This window comes from Cervus canadensis, chromosome 19, assembly GCF_019320065.1.
Source record: "Cervus canadensis isolate Bull #8, Minnesota chromosome 19, ASM1932006v1, whole genome shotgun sequence".
Classification (NCBI taxonomy): Eukaryota; Metazoa; Chordata; class Mammalia; order Artiodactyla; family Cervidae; genus Cervus; species Cervus canadensis.
In genome coordinates, this window is record NC_057404.1 from 41,621,819 (window position 1) to 41,643,226 (window position 21,408).

The 21,408-nt window shown below is 37.5% G+C and overlaps 1 protein-coding gene across 1 annotated transcript in view; it reads right to left on the reverse strand.

The window, feature by feature from the left end:
* Positions 1 to 21,408, reverse strand: part of MANBA (mannosidase beta) — a 124,188-nt gene that overhangs the window by 62,904 nt on the left and 39,876 nt on the right. The window contains exons 8-11 of the mRNA XM_043438653.1: positions 8,622 to 8,773; positions 5,636 to 5,753; positions 3,735 to 3,821; positions 209 to 376 (exon numbers count right to left, since the gene is read on the reverse strand). Coding sequence (XP_043294588.1) covers positions 209 to 376; positions 3,735 to 3,821; positions 5,636 to 5,753; positions 8,622 to 8,773 — 525 coding nt within the window. The remainder of the gene's footprint in view (positions 1 to 208; positions 377 to 3,734; positions 3,822 to 5,635; positions 5,754 to 8,621; positions 8,774 to 21,408) is intronic.

Genomic DNA, 21,408 nt, shown 5'->3' on the forward strand with positions numbered 1-21,408 from the left:
CCCAGTTCCTACTGGGACGACACAGATGGATTCATTGAGTGCCACGCATGTGCTAAGCTGTGTTACGCTGAGGCACGCTGAGTTTGGGGACTCCATGCTGAGAGGCATATAGAATCTCAGTTCCCTGGCCAGGGATCCAACACGCAGCCCCTGCACTGGAAGCATGGAATCTTAACGACTGGCCCACCAGGGAAGTCCATGAACTTACTTCTAAGACGATCGTTCGGATGTTTTTCACGTACAGCGTCACATAGTCACTGATGTAGATATGCGAGTAGTTGGGCTGTGTATCATACCAACCCATCATTAGTGCTGCTTCGTTTTCATTATTCCCACTCCATGTGATGATGGAAGGATGAGATTTCAGTCTCCGGACCTAAAATTGAAGAAAACATAAAACAATTTTCAAATGCTCAACATAAAAAGGCTCAGAGTTGTAATTATTCATAAAATTATAGCCATTGCCTTTCTGCACGTATATTTTTACATATCAGAAAACTCATCAGAAAATGAGCAGTAATGTTACATGTGGGAAGACATTTTAAGAAACCTCTGACATTCTTTTTATCTACATTTTATAAACATTGATAAAATATGGTTCCTCTTCTCTTTTATAAAAATTGATGAAAATATAATCCCTTTTACTAAAGAGAAAAATAAATCAACTCATCATTATCTGACTCACCACAAAAGGTTCTAAAAAATACAAAGGGCAGGAGGCATTACATTACAGAGGTTAGTTTCTCAAAAGCAAGTTGGAGTTTCTGAGGAAGAAACAAATAAGGCAGAACAAACACCACTGCTGAGAGAGGGACTGAAGTCCCACACAGTCTCCAGCAAGATCAGAAAACCACCAGGACAGGTACAGAGGGCTTTACAAAGCAAGTGAGTACCACAGAGATTCTGCAATTTACAAAGACATGAAACATTCTAAAGGAAAAAAGATTAAGACATCAAGAGTGTGTCCTCTGAAATAACTACGTCATATCTTAAGACTCTGGCCACTTGATGGGAAGAGCTGACTCATCGGAAAACACCCTGATGCTGGGAAACACTGCAGGCAGGAGGAGAAGGGGACGACAGAGGATGAGATGGTTGGATGATATCGTGTTTCAAGGTACATGAGTTTGAGCAAACTCTGGGAGATGGTGAAGGACAGGGAAGTCTAGCATGCTGCAGTCCATGGGGCTGCAAAGTGTTGGACATGACTTAGCGAATGAACAGCAACGTCTTAAGAAATCAACTAAGGTTAAGTCACTGAATATATCTAAATACAGAAAAAGAAACTGAGGAATCTGAAAGCCCTGCATGATCTGGGCTCACTATAGGCCAGCCCTTCATAGAGGTTAAAGGATTCAGTTCTTCTGACACATTGAAAGATAAGCCCAGCAAAAGAGGGCAATTAAATCTCTCTGAGAACAACAGAATGAGTTAATGGTCAAGAGAAATTATTTTGGAACATGTTTTAGCAATATAACCTTATTGGTTTTCATAGCTTCTCTTGCACTGGAATGGATGATTACACGACAGACTTTGTTCTCACTGTGGTCTCCACTCAATATGCTAAGTAATCCACATGTGAAATAGAGATGTATTAAAAATACCTTAAAGAGATATATGTAATTTAAAAAATTAAAGTTTGTGTTTTTTCTAAGCTAGTCTTATAAACAATATATCCTTATTTGCCTCTGAAAATACTGTTTATAAGGTAGCTTCCCTGATAGCTCAGTAAAGAATCCACCTGCAATGCAGGAGACCTGGGTTCGATCCCTGGGTTAAGAAGATCCCCTGGAGAAGGGAAAGGCTACCCACTCCAGTATTCTGGCCTGGAGAATTCCATGGACTATTCAGTTGCAAAGAGTCAGACACAACTGAGCAATTTTCACTTTCATTTTTCATATACAGGTAAAAGAGGGCTATAACCAGCTGTGACAGGCATGCTTATGGTACTGATGAAAATACAAATACCGAAGAGACAAAAAACTTCAGTGACTCTATGCTGTACACACCCTTCAAACTGACCTAGAATTTTATGGTGAGCTTTACTTTAAAATTTTAATAAACCCTGCACAAAAAGTTCTCTTTAATAATACATAAAAGAACTGAGAACACATAGATATATTTTAATTGCGTGAAGGAAAGTTAAAAATAAAACTGAAATGTTTACAACCTACATAACTACAATTATATTTTAAAAGTTATTCACTCATCCATCCACCTATACATCGGATGAATAACACAGCCGGGTCATGGGGGAACTTGCCCTAAGCCTCAGGGAGATTACAATCTTGATGGAGTGACAAAACATTGAACAAGTAATTTCAAGTGTGATGTATGTAACACAAAGGGAAAATGACCTAATCTAGACTTGTAGACATAGTAAGTTTCTTCCCAGAGTCATGCCCAAAGTAAGACGAGTCAGAAAAAGAACGATTCAGATCATCCGCAGGGAAGGGTAACAGGCAAGGCATTCCAGGTCAGGGAAAGTACGGGGAATATGGTATCTAAGGAGGCTGGGGAGACAGGCAGAGACAAGAAAGTGCATGGTGAGGATCTTTAACTGTATCTAGAGGGCTCTGAGTAAGGGATGATTCAATGCTCACTTTCTAAACTTAAGAAAAAACAGACACAGAAAACAAACTATGATACAATGAATTATATTATTATAAGGCAATCACACTTGCAACACCATCTAGGCTAAGAAATCTTCACCAACACCCCAGGAGCCCTCATGTACCCCTTCCTAATCATAGTCATTCCTTCCTTCCAAAAGTAAGTAAGACACTATCTTGAGTGTCATAATATTTTTTTCATTTCTTTTGGTTTTCCCCACAAATATACATTCACAGACACCAATGATGAACTTAAAGATTTTAACATAGTCGATGGATTTCGATCCACTGACATTCTTATCCTTACTGAATTTCAAATTGTCCCACTTTTGGTCAGTCAGTCTCATCAACGTTCTTCTAACATATCTTTGGTAGCTTCCTTGTTATTTGTATGCCAAAATATTCCAGCATCATCTAATATACCTCTTGCTCCAGACCTGGAACCAGCCATTCCTCTAAGAACCCTTCTTTTAGTGGGAAAGACTATTTCAATATAAGGATGCTCAATATGACTAGGCTGTTCACTGTTTTTAAGATTTTTCAGTGAACAGAGCTAGGATATAATCACTTCTTTGCATTTACAGATCTATAAATATAAGGTATTTATATGTGGAATGCAACAGAAATCAAGGAGTTAAGAATCAAAATTTTTGGCCTGAGAAATTCAAAGACTGGTATTGCCATTTATTGAGGTGGGGAACACAGCAAGAAAAGCAAGTCTGGGAAAGGTAATATAAGTTTGGTTTAGACATGTTACATTTGAGATTCCTATTACACCTCCAGGTAGGGGTTCCAAGCAGGGAGCTGGATAATAAGAACCAGGAATTCAGCAGAGAAGTCAGGGCCAGGAGTAAATCTGACAGTCATCCACCAATAAGTGGAATTAGAACCATGAGACAGGATGGAATCACTCAAGGAGTCAATCACCTGGCTGATTTTTTTTTTTCCTCCCATGGGATTTAATAAAGAGAACAAAAAGAAAAAAAAAGAAAAGAAATTAAACACAGCATGGTAAATCAGCTATACTTCAATGGAATTTAAAACAAGAAAAAACACGGACAGGTTTAACAAAAGGCGAAACTAAAACTTAAGCCTTTACTTCTTGGAATGGCAATGACATACCTGTTGAGTGACTTCTTCTCTCACGGAATCCATGAAACCCTCATCGGTTGGGTAAAGTGCACAGGCAAACATAAAATCCTGCCATATCTAGCAAATCAAATAAGAGGCAACTCAGTACTCCCATAGATTTCATTGCACAGAAGGAAATTCTCTGTCCTAAACCTTGGGCATCATCTTTCATGCAAACAAAAATCAACTTAGCCTGAAGTGTGTGACCGTTTTCTCAGCGCAAGGCATGAGGTACTGGGAAACGCACTTTACAAACTCTCTAGGACTGTAGGGAAGCCTGAGAAAAGAAAACATTAGGTGGGCAGAAAAGAAAAAAAAAAAAAACAGAGGAATTCAAATAAGGAAATAGTGCTTGTGTTGTGGAGAATATGAAATTCAGTAAAGATGTCTCCCAACCTCTCCTCATTTCTAATTCATTCTAATTTTCACCAGGAATTTGGTTTTGAGAAATGGCCCAGACTGTTAAGAAACATACTTTTTTTAAAATCAAAGGATTAACTTTTCATGGCCAAAAGGATCACTTCATGGACATTTTAGAGAGGAAACCACGTTAAGTGCAATTGGGCTTCCCAGGTGGCGCTAGTGGTAAAGAATCCACCTGCTAATGTAGGAGACGCTAAGAGAAACGAGTTCAATCCCTGGGTTGGGAGGATCCCCTGGAGTAGGAAACTGCAACATACTCCAGTATTCTTGCCCGGAGAATCCCATGGACAGAGGAGCTTGCTGGACGAGTGTCCACAGGTTGCAAAGTGCCAAACACGACTCAGGATGCACCCTTCAGGGAGACCACAAGGAGAGTGGTTTAGAGCACAGAGCCATATCTGTTGGCCTGAGTCAGAACTTCATTTCCACCATATACCCACTGTGTGAGTTTGGGAAAGTTAGTTAAGTCTCCACATGCCAGTAAAAGGGGGATAGAGAACAACAGTAACTACCTCATATGGTGGGCATGAAGATGAAATACAATAATAAATGCAGAGCACTGAGAACAATGCCCAGAGTATTACAGAATATTGATACATCATGACCATCGGCATTATCAATGTTATTAAAATTACTACTCTTCTATGAAGTGCTTTATATCTTAGAACTGCAACACTAGAATTAAAAGAACATATTTCCTTTGTTCTAACCCTCACCAATGCAAACCATGTTCAGAGGTACTTAATGAGAGTATTAAACACATCTTTTAAAATGTAATCATTTTTCTTCTCTCTAGGTCTTGTTAGATCTCCTTAAAGTTAAAATTTTTTAATATTTTATTTTTCTTTTTATGCTTAACCTCTTATCACAAAGAGAGTTACAAAGAAAATATAGATATATGCTTAGATATAACCAATATGCAGCATGTCTATCATTTTAAAATAATCAAATAATTATGATATTTGCTATCAATTATGGCTCTGGGTTTGCTAGATGCTATTTATTTCTCTGCCAAAAAAAAAAAAAAGTGGAACATCATTCTTGGCTCTGAGAAAAGAAGGAATGGGCTATGATACCACTTATATGTGGAATCTAAAATGACACAAATGAATTTATGAAAGAGAAATATAACTTATGGTTATCAAAGGAGGAGGTGGTGAGGGATAAATTAGGAGTTGAGGATTAGCAAATACAAACTATTACCTATAAAATAGATAAACAATAAGGACCTACTGCATAGCACAGGGAACTTTATTCAATATCCTGAAATAAACCATAATGGAAAAGAATATGCAATATATGTATAACTGAATCACTTTGTTGTATTCCTGAAACTAGCACAACATTGTAAATAAACTACACAACAACAAAAAAACAAAGGAATGGGCAATATCCCCACTCAGAACACTGGAGGTCAAACTGAGGATATGGTAACGTATCAACAAAATGGTGAGCTGTCAACTACATACCATTATTCCTAGTTCATCACAGAGTTTGTAGAATTCGTCCTGCTCATAAATTCCTCCTCCCCAAACCCGGAGAGCATTCATGTTAGCATCCACAACAGACTGCAAAAGGAGCCGTAACCTACAGAAGAAAATTTTAAAACAAATGCTAATTTAAAATCTTGGGAACATTAAAAAAAAAAAGAACAAAATTTTAAGAAATATGCTGTGGGTGATAAACACATTTCAAATCACTGTTAAAAGAACACGTTTTAATTATGATGGTTTGGATACAATGTACAGTGAAGAAAATGAGACAAAATTATATACACATTAACTGTAATTATAATTGACTTCGCTCATGGCTCAGATGGTAGAGAATCCATTTACAATGCAGGACATCCGGGATTGATCCCTGGGTTGGGAAGATCCCTTGGGAAAGAGAATGGCAACCTACTCCAGTGTTCTTGTCTGGAGAATTCCATGGACACAGGGGCCTGCAGGCTACAGTCCATGGGGTAGCAAAGAGTTGGACACGACTGAGCGACTAACACTTTCACTTCACTTTCTAACTGTAACCACATAAAAATAAACATAGAAAAATTATGAGTGATATCTTTTCTCTGCCTTCTAAATTTTCAGTCACTCTATTACACTATTTTTAAAATTAAATTTTTGTCTTAAAGTTATTCCTGTTGTAAACCTTAGAAACTATCTGTTCATTTTATATAACCATTTCAAACTATAAAACAAAAATCAGAGTTTGAATATTAGTTTCTAGCTCACTCTCATCCGTTTTTTTTTTTTAAAAACAATTCCTCCAGTCCAGTACCCCCTTATCTAGTAAATTTCCTTCTTGCTCTAATTCTTATTTACATCACCTTCAGGAAAGTTTAGAAATTTGCATCCACCTTGGCAGCATGTATCTTCCATTTCCAGAACGGCATCCAGAAGGGGAGGAAAAAGCCCAATAACAGGAAGACCATGGACCCAGAGCACCGTGCTCCTAGTAAAGACACCCATGGGCAGGTTTACTAACTGGCCCAGCTGGGCTGCACAGTCGCCACCAAACCCTACCGCGAGCAGAGTCAAAGTGTTAGTCCTCAGTCGTGTCTGACTCTTTGCAACCCCACGGACTGTAGCCCACCAGGCGCCTCTGTTCATGGAATTCTCCAGGCAAGAATACTGAAGTGGGTTGCCATTTCCTACTCCAGGGAAGCTTCCCAGGTGGCGCTAGTGGTAAAGAACCTTCTGCCAATGCAGGAGATGAAAGAGACAACCCCTGGGTTCAGTCCCTGGGTTAGAAAGATCCTCTGGAGAAGGGCATTGCAATCCATTCCAGTATTCTTGCCTGGAGAATTCCACGGACAGAGAAGCCTGGTGCGCTACAGTCCGTGGGGTCAACAAAGTCAGACATGACTGAAGCAACTTAGGACGCGTGAACTCCAGGGGATCTTCCCAACCCAGGGATCAAACCTGGGCCTCTTGCATTGCAGGCAAATGCATCTGAGCCACCAGGGTGGAAAGGAGACAGCAAAATTTCCATGCTCTGTCTGGAGAACGATTTTATTTTCATATGAAATTCAAAAATATTACACATTTTAAAGTAAAAGGATATTATTATAAATATAACTTTTGGCAAAATTAGAGTTTACATATACCAACCCCATCTACATTCTAAACATAATATACCTCAATGCATATTTGTATAATGTAAGTAAGTCCATCACTTCATGGCAAATAGATGGGGAAACAGTGAAAACAGTGGCTGACTTTATTTTGGGGGGGCTCTAAAATCACTGCAGACGGTGACAGTAGCCGTGAAATTAAAAGACGCCTGCTCCTTGGAAGGAAAGTTATGACCAACCTAGATATCATATTAAAAAGCAAAGACATTACTTTGCCAACAAAGGTCCGTCTAGTCAAGGCTACGGTTTTTCCAGTGGTCATGTATGGATATAGAGTTGGACTATAAAGAAAGCTGAGCGCCGAAGAATTGATGCTTTTGAACTGTGGTGTTGGAGAAGACTCTTGAGAGTCCCTTGGACTGCAAGGAGATCCAACCAGTCCATCCTAAAGGAGATCAGTCCTGGGTGTTCACTGGAAGGACTGACGCTGAAGCTGAAACTCCAATACTTTGGCCACCTCATGCGAAGAGCTGACTCATTGGAAAAGACCCTGACGCTGGGAAAGATTGAGGACAGGAGGGGAGGGGAAGAGAGAGGATGAGATGGCTGGATGGCATCACCGACTCAATGGACATGAGTTTGGGTGGACTCCGGGAGTTGGTGATGGACAGGGAGGCCTGGCGTACTGCAGTCCATGGGGTCGCAAAGTGTCGGACACGACTGAGCAACTAAACTGAAGTGAACTGAAATGTGTTTATTTTCACCTCACAAAGCTTATTTTTACTATTACAAAGATAGTAGTTTATAAATCTAATCAGGAAATATTTTCTTGTTAACTCCTATTCTCAGAGCTTCAGAAAAACGCTTTGAAGATTTCTTTAGTATTTTTTATTAAAGCATAATAAACATGAAGAATGTGTAAATATCTTAGCATGAAGAAGTAAATAGTTTTGATAAAGCACTGCATTACCAAATTTACCATTTACCATTTTTTTGGTAAAGCATACCAAACAAGCAAAAAAAAAAACCCCATGGTATTCTTCAAAAAAAAATTTTTAAGTCAAATTTAATCATCTTTTTTTTTTACAGGGGCTAACTATCCAAGATGCACATTAGCCATTTTCTTGTTCCTCTGGAAACAATTTATAAAAATTAGATAGTTTCAGCAGTCTCAAATAGTTTAGCTCTAAGATGGTCTATAGCTCATGAGAATGAAATGACTTAAAAATTTTTTCCATTCTAGAGTTTTCATCATCCTAGAATTATATGTTACCTCTTGGTTCACTCCACCAGAACAAAAAAAAAAAATTAAAATGAGTAGCTCTTAAGCTCTGTGGGATTGATAATAATAAGAGGAACAAGAAATAAAGATGATAACTTACATGGCAGAGGTTATTCTATCCTGGAATAAATCTGCAGGGATCCAATTCGAGCCTTTCAGAAATATGGGAAGGCCATTAATTTTGAAGTAGAAACTCAGACCAGGAGAATCTTGTATGGGCTCTTCTACAAGTTCCACTGTCCTAAAATAAACCTATTGTTAACAGAATTAAATAATGAATATAAAATTTAAAACATAAGCATATGCCAAAACCAAACTATATTATTTACTATAGCCTTAAAAAAAAAAAAGTTTTTTTTTTTAAAAAGCAAACTTCTGAGCAGTTTCTATGAACATAATTTAGTGTTAATTTTCTATCCACTTGAAGCTCTTAATGTGAAAGAGCATTTTTAAGAAAATATATATAAATTATTGCCAGATTCTGTTATTTCTCTTTGAGAAGAAAAACACAGAAACCATTAAAGAGTGAAAATACATTGTCTTTCCTACGAAGTAGCATTTGCAATAATGTCAAAAAATATATATTTGAGATAACATTTCAAAATTAAAACAAAAATTGATACTACTTCACAAAAGTGGGGGAGAAAAGTCACCAGTTAAGCAGATACACCTTTGAAAAACATGTTCTCATTTCAGTGTTATTAAAATCTGCCAAAACGTGCATCTTAGAATCAAAGAAATACAGCACAAGGTATTTCATTATTTAACAATTTTCCATCTTAGGAGCTCAATATTATAAAAACCATTTTGTTTAATGGGCGATTTAATCCAACTAATTATCCATCAAACTCAATGTCTGAGAGAGCACAAGTAGAGAGACTGGAAATGTGAGCGATGTTTCAACTGGAAGAAGGGACGGAGTTATCATTGCTGCGTGAGAAGAAGCTAACTAAGATCTTTGTCCCAGAGACAGTCCAGCCAGATTTCTCCCCAGTTAAGCATGAGCAGCAAACTAGAAAAGATTGTATTCTTATCCAGATCTTCATTCTTTCCAGCCATAAACTAGATCAAGGAATGAGGGAGATAGTTCCAAACCAATAAAGCCTCATCTTGAAAATAAGATTATGCATTTCTTCTCTAACTAAAAATAATTAATAGGTCAACTTATTTCATGTAGTAAAAGTGCCCACTGTTCTTCCACTTTCTGACGCTTACCCTAATTAATATGACGTAACAAAAGATACCAGAGTTAACTTTGTAGGAAGACACAGAACAAGGCTTTGATGAGGATGACCTTGACATGGAATTACCACATCTGCTTTAGGATGCAAAAATGTTCTTTAAAAAAATGGTTATTTTCAGAGGTAACTTTCAAACATCTTGATGGTTGTTTCAAACATCTAGAACAACAGTTAGTTAAGTGTGACTAGGGGACCATACGGGATCCCTGGGAACCTTTCAAGGGGATCTCTGAGTTCAAAACTATCTTCACAGTAAAGCTAAAACATTAAATGCCTTTTTCACTCTTACTCTTTTGAGGGTACGATGGAATTTTCCAGAAGCTACAAGATGTGTGATGACATCATTCTGACAGCTAAAGGAATTTGTGTTTATACATTCTGGTGTGTTCTATAGCAGAGGTTGAGGGCATAAAGAGGTACGTTTTCAGAGGTTAGCTCAATGCGTTCTCAGCACTACCCGCTCTTCCTAGCTGTTGGTGATTACTCCTGCTATAATCTCTGTAGCCTCATTCCTGTTCAATAAATTCTTATTTTTAAACCCAAAGTTTTTGCTGCAACTTAAACAGAAACACAAAAGGATGAGGTACCGTTTGTTAACTTGTTCAAGTAATAATTTTTAAGTTTTCAAATAAAAATAAATTTTGATTTTTGAGACTCATTTACGATACTTCATCTCATTCTAAAAGAAAACTTATAATGTTTTTCCTAATTTTTATCTTATTGTCTTAAAATGGGACTAGAAGATTAACATTCTCACCTACAACCACACTGTCTACATTTAAAAGTGCTGGAAAAAATGAAACTGACTTATCAGAGTCTTCTGACTCAAGGAAGGGAGGAATCTACTCCAAAGAAACTGGGAAAAATAATAAGAAACGAGATTGTGATGAAAGCCATATTCCCTTCAACTTTATAAATGTTAATAATTTATCTTATAGTGCATTATGCAATTGGAGAAGGAAATGGCAACCCACTCCAGTACTCTTGCCTGGAGAATCCCATGGACAGAGGAGCCTGGCGGGCTACAGTCCACAGAATTGCAAAGAGTTGGACACAACTGCAGCAAATTAGCACGCACACATTATGCAATGGAACATGTAAACAACAATAATATTTATGGTACCAGTTACATTGTAGTATCATTTTGAGACCAATCATTCTAAGTATGAAGAAAAAGAAATTGAATATTTTAAACTTAGATGCTATAAGCTCTTCTGAAAGCAGTACATTCTTTACTACACTGTAGTATATTGTTTATGTCATGTTATCATATTTTTCAAACTAGAAATGAAAAAAGCCACCAGTACATCTCGTAGGGTTGGTTATCACACTGCATTTGCTAGAGAAGCACACATACTAGCTCAGAGAGTTTTACAGAGGGTAACATTGCTAGTGCCTTGGCAGAAATCAAGGCAGTGTCTCCAATTTATGCTGGTAGTCACTATATTCCTCACCTTCATGCATTATTGGTGGGAGGAGCCAGTTTCACTTAAGGACGTCCTTGATAAAGCAAAAAATCATTAATTCTATTAAATCCCAATCTTGAATACACATGATTGTAGTAGACTGTGTGATGCAATGATGAAACGGCAACTATGAATAAAGCATCATGCAGGATGGATGTCTTTAGGAAAAGCATCTGGGCCACAGTTTGAGTTGTAAGCTGAATTAGCCATCTGGTTCATAAAGCTTTATTTTAACTTGAAAGAACCACCAGACTAACTATGTTTATTCAGATTGGTGACTTGCTAGACATTTTCTTGAAAATGACTAACTGAGCCTTGTCATTTCAAGGCAAATAACAGTTAAAAATTAGGATCTAGGAAAACTTGTACCCCCTACCAAGAGCTTGAGACTTCCCAATACTTAAAAACATTTCAGAAGTTATTGACAGTGGTATTAACAAATGTGAATGTGATTTTATATACTGAAATATTTTAACATCTGGAAACATTTAAAAATCTCCAGACATCAACATTTTTCAAATAGCCAATGCATTATATTACAATATCTTACATGCATAAAAGACCCATTACAACGAGAGCCCAGAAATAAACTCACACACCCATGGTAATTACTCTTTGACAAAGAAGCCAAGAATATACAATGGGAAAAAGTCTCTTCAGCAAGTGGTGCTGGGAAAGCTGTAAATCAGTGCACGTAAACCAGAGAAATTAGAACACGCACTCACACAATACACAAAAATAAACTCAAAATGGCTTAAAGACCTAAACAGAAGACCTGCAGCCATAAAACTCCTAGCAGAGAACACAGGCAAATCATCCTTTGACACAAATCATACCCAAGTTCTCTTAGGCTGGTCTCCCAAGGCAACAGAAATAAAAGCTAAAATAAACAAATGGGATCTAATCAAATTTACAACTGTTTGCACAGCAAAGGAAACCATAACCATAAACAAAACAAAAAGAACCTATGGACTGGGAAAAAAGGTTTGCAAATAATGTGACTGACAAGGGCTTAATCTCCAAAATTTACAAACAGCTCATGCTTCCAAGGCTTCCCTGGTGGCTCAGAGAGTAAAGTGTCAGCCTACAATGTGGGAGACCTGGGTTCGATCCCTGGGTTGGGAAGATCCCCTGGAGAAGGAAATGGCAACCCACTCCAGTACTCTTGCCTGGAAAATCCCATGGACAGAGGAGCCTGGTAGGCTACAGTCCATGGGGTCACAAAGAATAGGACACGACTGAGCGACTTCACTTAGTACTTCATGCAGCTTAATATAAAAAAACCAAGTAACCCAATCAAAAGATAGCCAGAAGATATAAACATGCATTTCTCCAAAGAACAGACACAGATGGCCAACAGACACAGGAAAAGATGCTCAACACTGCTAATTATTAGAGAAGTGCAAATCAAAACTACAATGAGATAACACCTCAGGCCAGTCAGAACGGTCATCATTAAAAAGTCTAAAAATAACAAATGCTGGAAAGGGTATGGGGAAAGGGAATGCTCCTACACTGTTGGTGGGAGAGTAAGTTGGTGCAGTCACTATGGAAAAACAGTATAGAGTTGCCATATGATCCAGCAATCCCATTCCTAGTGATATATCCAAATAAAACTATAATTCAAAATGATACATGTAACTCTGTGTTCCCAACAGCACTATTCACAATAGCCAAGATACAGAAACAACCTAAATGTCCAACAGAGAAATGGATACAGTGGATGTGGTATATATACAATATGGAATACTACTGGAATGAAAAAAGAATAATGCCCATTTGCAGCAACATGGATAGACATAGAGATTATCATACTAAGTGAAGTAAGTCAGAAAGACAAATACCATATGATATCACTTGTATGTGGAATCTAAAATGTGAGGCGAATGAACTTATTTATGAAACAGACTCACTGACCTAGAGAACAGACATGTGGTTGCCAAAGAGAGCATGGGGGGAAACGGAGTGGGAGTTTGGGTTAGCAGATGCAAACTAGTATATAAAGAATGGAAAATAACAAAGACCTAGTATATAGTACAATCCCTCGGACAGCAAGGAGATCAAACCAGTCAATCTTAAGGGAAATCAACCCTGAATACTCGGAAGGACTGATGCTAAAGCTGAAGCTCCAGTATTTTGGTCATCTGATGCGAACAGCTGACTCATTGGAAAAGCCCCTAATGCTGGGAAAGATTGAGGGCAGAAAGAGAAGAGGGCATCAGAGGATGAGATGGCTGGTCGACATCACCCTTGCAATGGACATGAGCTTGGGCAAACTTCGGGAGATGGGGAGGGACAGGGACACCTGGTGGGCTGCAGTCCATGGGTTCACGAAGAGTAAGACATGAACTTAGCAACTAAACAACAACAATTTGGAAAACAGAACTCATTAGTCTTTATATTTATTAATGCTACAAATAGTATTAACAATAAAACACACCTTCTAACCTATTTTTTCTTTACTGTGCAAATGTTTTCATGAAAATACAGCTATCCCTATATCCCAGTTCTGACGGTAACAATTTTATGACCCCAGCAAAGTAAACTTTAAAACATCTGCCAGTGCCTCAGAGATGAAGCAGTAGTGATCGGGCACTTTGCCCCCTGCACATCCCTGGACAGGTCACAGGCTGGTCGGTCTATGACTAGTGTCTGTAAAACCATGTCCTCCGGCAGTTTCACCAGGTAACATAAAAGCCTTATTCTACAGCAAATATTTTACCTCAGAGAAAATAATGCGCTCTGAGAAAGGTTTTCTGAAAAGACCCCTGAGTAACATATTTACATCTACAGTGAATATACTATCTCTTTACAAGATCAAAAATATTTTAAACAGCTCAAAAGTTACTGTCTAAAAGTAGAAAAGGGTGTAAATATCTGAGAACATAAATGTGTAAGTCAAGCAGCTTGAATTTAAAAAATTTAATTTATATTAATTTATATATATATAATAAAAAAATTATATTAATTTAACCTCCAAACTTTTCTATTTAATGTTGAAAGTTCTATTAGCACCTCAATAAACAACTTTTAAAATTAGTTTCATGATTTAATTTTTTAAATAGGATTAATTTTAAAAGCACAGGATAAAAAAACAAAACAAAAAATAAATAAAAGCACAGGATAACTGAACATATTTTTTAGACAAAAGTTAGGAATATCTTATCTAAAGGGGCTTAAGAGGTTTGTGACTGATGAGTATATACAATACTTTCAAATTTCTTTCTCTGGCGGGCCAAACAGATGATGATGTAATGAAGCATTGATTACTTCTTAGCTGTTTGTAATCAAATATTAATACTTGAAAAGCTGTCACAGTATCATTAGATTTTCAAAAGAATGTTTCTTCTCTTTAAAAAAAAAATAACATTTCTAAACATTGACAAGTGGTATTTGAAACATTTTTCAAATAATCTTCATGTATTTCCAAAGTACACTTTCTAAAATAATTTCACATCTACTGTCATGCATTTTTAGAAACAACCAAAGCCCACATTTCTGTGTGCTCTGTAAGTCCTCTAATATGTATAAATATTAAGAAAACCAGTGCTGGATCTCCACAAAGAGCTCTCCTCAAACAGACCTGTGCAGAAGGATACAAAAGAAGCTTTCCTTGTCATGACCTAGAAGTCTGCAGATGGCAGCACAAACAGAAATTAACAGGTTGAAGTTTACATCAGCATAGCTACTTGTTATCTTTATAGCCAAATGTGTACTTAGCACATCTGATAGATACTAATGGGCTTCCCATGTGGCACTGGTGTAAAAGAATCTGCCTGCTAATGCAGGAGACACAGAGACACAAGTTTGATCCCTGGGTCAGGAAGCTCCCCAGAGGAGCACACGGCAACCCACTCCAGTATTCCTGCCTGGAGAATTTCATGGATAGAGGGGCCTGGCATAGAGTCACACAGAGTCGGACATGACTGAAGTGACTTAGCCCGAGAGATACTAGATAGGAGCACTTTTTAATATATCTTCTTCTATATGACAAAATTACTTTCAGTAATAATGAAATAAAATGAATAATGATAATGGCCAGAAAAAATACAGACACTGAAAGTTCTTTTGTATTTAAATGCCATATGAATAATCATACCTTTTCTGAAGTAAAATAAATATCAGACTATAAAAACTACTGGATTTATAAATTATATTATTTGTAAAAATAATTTACAAATTATTATTTGTAATAATATTTACACACTGGTTTTTATTTAAGTATTTACATACTGGTTTGCTCTAGTGATGGATAATACTATTTGCTATTTTGAGCCTTAATTTCTAAGACTGTCAAGAACTGATCTTTATATGTATATGTTCTACAAAGAATATAGTCCGATTTGTCAATCTATCCTTGAAGAGTTGATGGAAAAACATCTTTTGTTAATTTTAATTGAGAAATGCTTTTTTCAGATGAATCTAAAGATATACAAATATTTTGGGAAAGTATTAGACAAAGGTAAGTTTTGTCAAGATTCATAAAAACTCAACTTCACATTAAATTTCAAAAAATGCAGTAGTATCCATGTCCGTTTCCTTGAAATCCATTCCAACTGCTTACAAATGCCCCTATATTCAAAAAATTTCCACTTCTCAAGTATTTCTTTGGCATAATCAGAGAAAATGGCTGAATGACAGTGAACACAGATATCTGATCTATTGCTTTAAAACAAGTCTCCAGTTCTTAGTGAAAATGGCTGGGACACTCAACCTCACTATTTTGATTTCTTCAGGCAATGTAAGATCAGCATTTCCTGTTGCTTCTCCTGGCACTCCTCTTCAAATTTGGGTTTTTTTTTCCCTCTGTAAATGTTCATTTCTTCACATTTTGTTTTTGCAAAATAAATAGCCTTCAAATTTTTTACGAGTTTTAAAAGATTGGAATTTCACTGTACATTGTTCAAAGCATATATATTTGTATCTGATTAACCTCATCTAAAATTCTACACTAAGAAAAAAAAAGAATTCGGAAGAGAAAAACCACACCAGCAGAGGACACAAATGAGCTGATTCACATGTGTCCACATTTTCTTTGACTCACCCAGGACTTCAAAGCCGAGATTAACTTTTCAAAATTCAGCTTTCTGGTGCCCTAGCTTCATAACGAGCATTCTTTTTGTCTAGCAAACTTTCTGCAGCTTTTTTCAATGATGCATTGAGATTTTAAAAAATGAATAAAATTTTTCCAAATTTCCAGAAAACTTCACACATAGAGAGATATTTCTGGGCTTCCCTGATGGCTCAGTGGTAAAGAATCCACTTGCCAATGCAGGAGACATGGGTTTGATCCCTGGTCCAGGAAGATCCCACATGCCTCAGAGCAACTAAGCCTGTGAGCCACAACTACTGACCCTGTGCTCTAAAGCCTGCAAGCCGCAACTACTGAGCCCCGTGTCTCAACTACTGAAGCCTGCGTGCCCTAAAGCCCGTGTTCCCCAACAAGAGAAGCCACCACAAGAAGAAGCCCATGTAGTAATGAAGACCCCGCACAGACAAAAATTAATAATTTTTTTTTAAAAAGAGATGTTTCCAAAAGAGCAAATTCTGCAAGTTTCAAAGAATGCATTACAGACAGATTCTTTATCCAACAAGTCACCTGGGAAGCCAACCTTTCATATATAAACCCAAATATGTACTTACCAAGCAAAATATATTACACATCACATTTCACACTTCTATTTCAAGTTTTTTTTTTTAAGAAAATACTTAAGTTTTTCAGAACAGTTTAAGACTCACAGCAAAACTGAGAGGAAGGGACAAAGATTATCCCCTGATCCCACACATGAATATCTACCCCCATTATCAACATCCTCCACCACAGTGGCACATTTGTTACAACTGATCAACCCATACTGATACCTCATAATCACCCAAAGTCTATTAGTTTACATTAGGGTTCACTCACAATGTTGTACATTCTATGAGTTTGGACAAATGCATAATGCTTGTATCCATCACTATTATGGTGTTAGACAGAGTGGTTTCACTGTACTAAAAATCCTCTGTGCTCTACCTATTCATCTCTCCCTCCACCTCCCAACCCAGAGCAACCACTGATCTTTTAACTGTCTCCATAGTTTTGTCTTTTCCAGAATATCACATAATTGGAATCATTTCAGATTGGCTTCTTTCACTTAGTAACATAACTCACATTCTAAGGTTCCTCTTGAAATAACTTGACAGACTTTATAATATCCCAACACTTACTTTCATTTTTGTAATTTACTTAAAGTACTCATTAATTTTGCCTCATATTATCTCCCATCATCCTAAAATTATTTGCTCCAAAGTTACTCCTTTTAACAACAACAAATTTCAGACTATTCTTTCCTGTCCAAAAGAAATACCGTGAGCACTTTCTATTCCCCACAGTGCCTGCATTCTTTTTAAGACCCAGTACATCTCTGCTACATGGGCTACAACCAAAATCTGTAACTTCCCCAAGGCATTCTGTCTGAGACTGTGCTTCTGTCTTGTGACATGTCCAGTAAACATAAAAATTAAAATGCATATGTCTAATGTCGATGGAAGACAAGCAAGACATAAGCCTAACAATATGGATTTCAATGAGATACTTTAAAAATATGAAAATATTTTTGCATAAAGCAAGCCCAGGATAACAATGAAACCATCAGGAAACATGAACAATAGAGAGCCTATAAGGGAGGGCCGGAGATGAGGGAAAAAATTCCTCTCTGACACAGTACTGAGTGTTAACAAGCACATGACCATGCTGAGTAAAGATGAAATACAAACGCTTTGGAAAACAGTTTAGCACTCTTTGTAAAAGCTGTACCCACGCATACCCTAGCATTCAGCAATCTCACTGACAGCAGAAATTCTACTGGGGGAATATGTGCTCCGAGCCTCATACAGTAATGTTCATAGCAACATTATTCAGAAAAGCCAGAAATGGAAACTACCAAATCTCAACAGCAGAAAGTGTAACACAATGAAATATTACAAAACAGTGTAAGCAGAGAAACCAGGGCTACACACCACAACATGTCTAAATGCCACAAATATAATGGTGAGCCAAATTAGCCAGTCATAAAGGCAAACAAATGATGTAGTTCCATGCAAACAAAACTGAAAAACAGGCAAAAATAAATTATAGTGTTAGAAGCCAGGACAGTGGATTTGCAGAAAGGAAAGCGGGTAGTAATTAGGGAAGCTGGCAAGAGTCGGGAACTTCTGAGGTGCTAGTAATGCTCTTGTTCCTTGGTCAGGATGACAGCTACATGAGTGTACAACTTCTGATCATTCATTAAGCATTTTACTTATGTTCCATTTCTTTTCTCCTGTGTTTATACTCTGCAATAAATAAATAGAAATCCCAGTCTGACACATTCCCACCAAATAAAGGCTGGAAAGAACTCAGACTAAGAGACTCCTGCCAGAAAACAGTTAATGATGGCAAGTAGCAATCACATCTCTTCGCTTGCTAAAAATACTGGCAAGTTTGAAAACATTAAGAAATTTGGGCATGGCAAGAAACTGAATTCCCTGGAAGAACTACTCTAGATGGAAACAAAGGTGAATTAGGTATCAGCTCTCTTAACCAAATTTGGCAATAATTTATATACTTTTAATCTACACTTCAGAAGCCAATATTGATTTCTGAAATTTGCAAAACAGCTCAAATTTTTACATTATTCTGATTTCCTCTTGTGAGCAATCATGGGAGTGTAGGAAGGCATAAGAGATCATTCAATTCAACCTCTTATCACCCCAGTCAAATGGACACAAACACTCCTAAAGTTCCCTGCAAATGAGTTATGAGCTGCTCCTCAGTTACCCATTCTGAGGTAACATAAACAGCCTTGACTCTGGTACAGCCTCTCCTGGGAGTAACCTTGACCTCAAACACCCCACTTCAAGCTCTCGGCTTCCCTCACATCGGTCCCACTACAGCTGAACGAAAAAATACCACAAATAACAAATTGAAGAATCTGCTGCCTTCCAGTTAATTATCTCTTTCCTTTATCCTTTCTTCCTCTAATCACCTTCATAGCTCTCTTCTGAATCTCCTAAGGAACAAAGTTACAAACTGATTAAAGTGTTATTGTTATGATTTTAATGAGCTAAATAAAGTAGTACCTTGACTCCTACGTGATACAGAATTATCATTCCCCTAACATCTTAGAATAAGAAGATAACTTCAAAAAATTATAGCAGAGAAATATACTGAGTTTTGGATTCAAGCCTCACCTAAACTTTAAAGCATTGCTCAAATATGATAAATATAATTAGCATGTATACAATCAGGGTAGGCAGAGGGTTCAGAAAACAATTTTAAACCTACCACACACCTATAATGGCTTGCAAAACACCATCAAACCAGCCTAAAATGTCACCATCAGAAATCGGTAGCTCTAGGATAGAAAACCCAAAGACACACCCATGTACCTTATGGTCAATTATTCTATGACAAAGGAGAAAAGACTAAACAATATTGCAAAGACAGTCTCTTTAACAAATGGTGCTGGGAAAACTTGACAGCCACATGTAAAAAAGTGAAATTAGATCATTCCTTAACTCCATACACAAAAATAAGCTCAAAATGGATTAAAGACCTAAATGTGAGACCAGACACAATAAAACTCCAAGAGGAAAACAGAACACTCTGACATAAGTCACAGTAACATCTTTTTTGATCCATCTCCCAGAATAATGGAAATAAAGGCAAAAATAAACAAATGAGACTACTTAAACTCAAAAGCTCTTGCACATGAAAGGAAACAATAAAAAAAATAAAAAGACAAGCCACAGATTGGGAGAAAATATTTGCAACTGATGTGACCAATAAGGGATTAGTCTCCAAAATTTACAAACAGCTTATGATGCTTAATAGCATCAAAACAAAAAACCCACTCAAAAAAAAAAATGGGCCGAATACCTGAATAGACATTTTTCCAAAGAGGACATCCAGATAGCCAATAGTCACATGAAAAGATGTTCAACATTACTAAATGCAAATCAAAACTAAATGCTAAATGCAAATGCAAAATGAGATATCACCTCACATGGGTCAGAATGGCTATCATCAAAAAATCCACGAACAACAAATGCTGGAGAGGGTGTGGAGAGAAGGAACCCTCCTGCACTGTTGGTGGGAATGTAAATTGATACAGCCACTATGGTGAACAGTATAGAGGTTCCTTAAAAAACTAAAAAGAGAGCTACTATATGACTCTGCAATCCCACTCTTGGGCATTATCTGGAGAAAAACATGACCTGAAGAGATATATGCACCCCAATGTTCACTGCAGCCCTGTTTACAATAGCCAAGACATGGAAGCAATCTAAATGTCTACCAACAGAGGGATGGATAAAGATGATACTGTACATACATGGAGAAGGAAATGGCAACCCACTCCAGTATTCTTGCCTGGGAAATTACACAGAGGAGCCTGGCAAGCTACAGTCCATGGGGTCACAAAGGGTCAGACACAGCTGAGTGACTAAACAACAGCACATTCAGGAAATGCGCCAATCACAAGTTCAGCTGCATAAATGGTCAAGTGGTGAGCGTGCCCAGGTCAGCAGGTGAAGGAACAGAACATGAGGGCAACCTTTTCATGCCCCTGCCCTGTCACTACCCACCTCTCTTCCCCAGAGGTAACCATTAACCCAGGTGCTATCATACGACAGGTTGTTTTTAAGGTAAACTTTTGTTTTCTTCAACTGAACATAATTTATTGGGCAACCATAATACGCCTGGTGCTGAGAAGACAGGTAGTCAAAGAGGAATCCTGCTCGTGGAGCTCACAGTCTGCTGAGAAAAACAGAGTAATTCAGTCGATCAGTAGTTACAAGCGATCACCGTGCCGAGTGTTACGAGAGCAGAGGAATGAGGCTACGGGAGCTGACATCAGGGCGCCCTGGAAAACAGTCACCGGGTTTTGGGACAAGTTATTTCTTAAAGAGATACAGTGAGGGGAAAGGGCAAAAATTACAAACGTCATATGGGTCAATAAATGGTTATGTTGTCAGAATGCCAATTAGGGCTTTGTTTTCAGCTGTATAAACATTAGCACCACTTCATTCTTCCCGAAGTTAAGAAGTATATGGGATGTGTGATGAAGAGGGGAATATACTGTCATTGGAGCTGACTCCAAGTTACCAAACTGCGTATGAGGCTCCAGCTGAGAGGAAAGACATGCGAAGTGAGTAT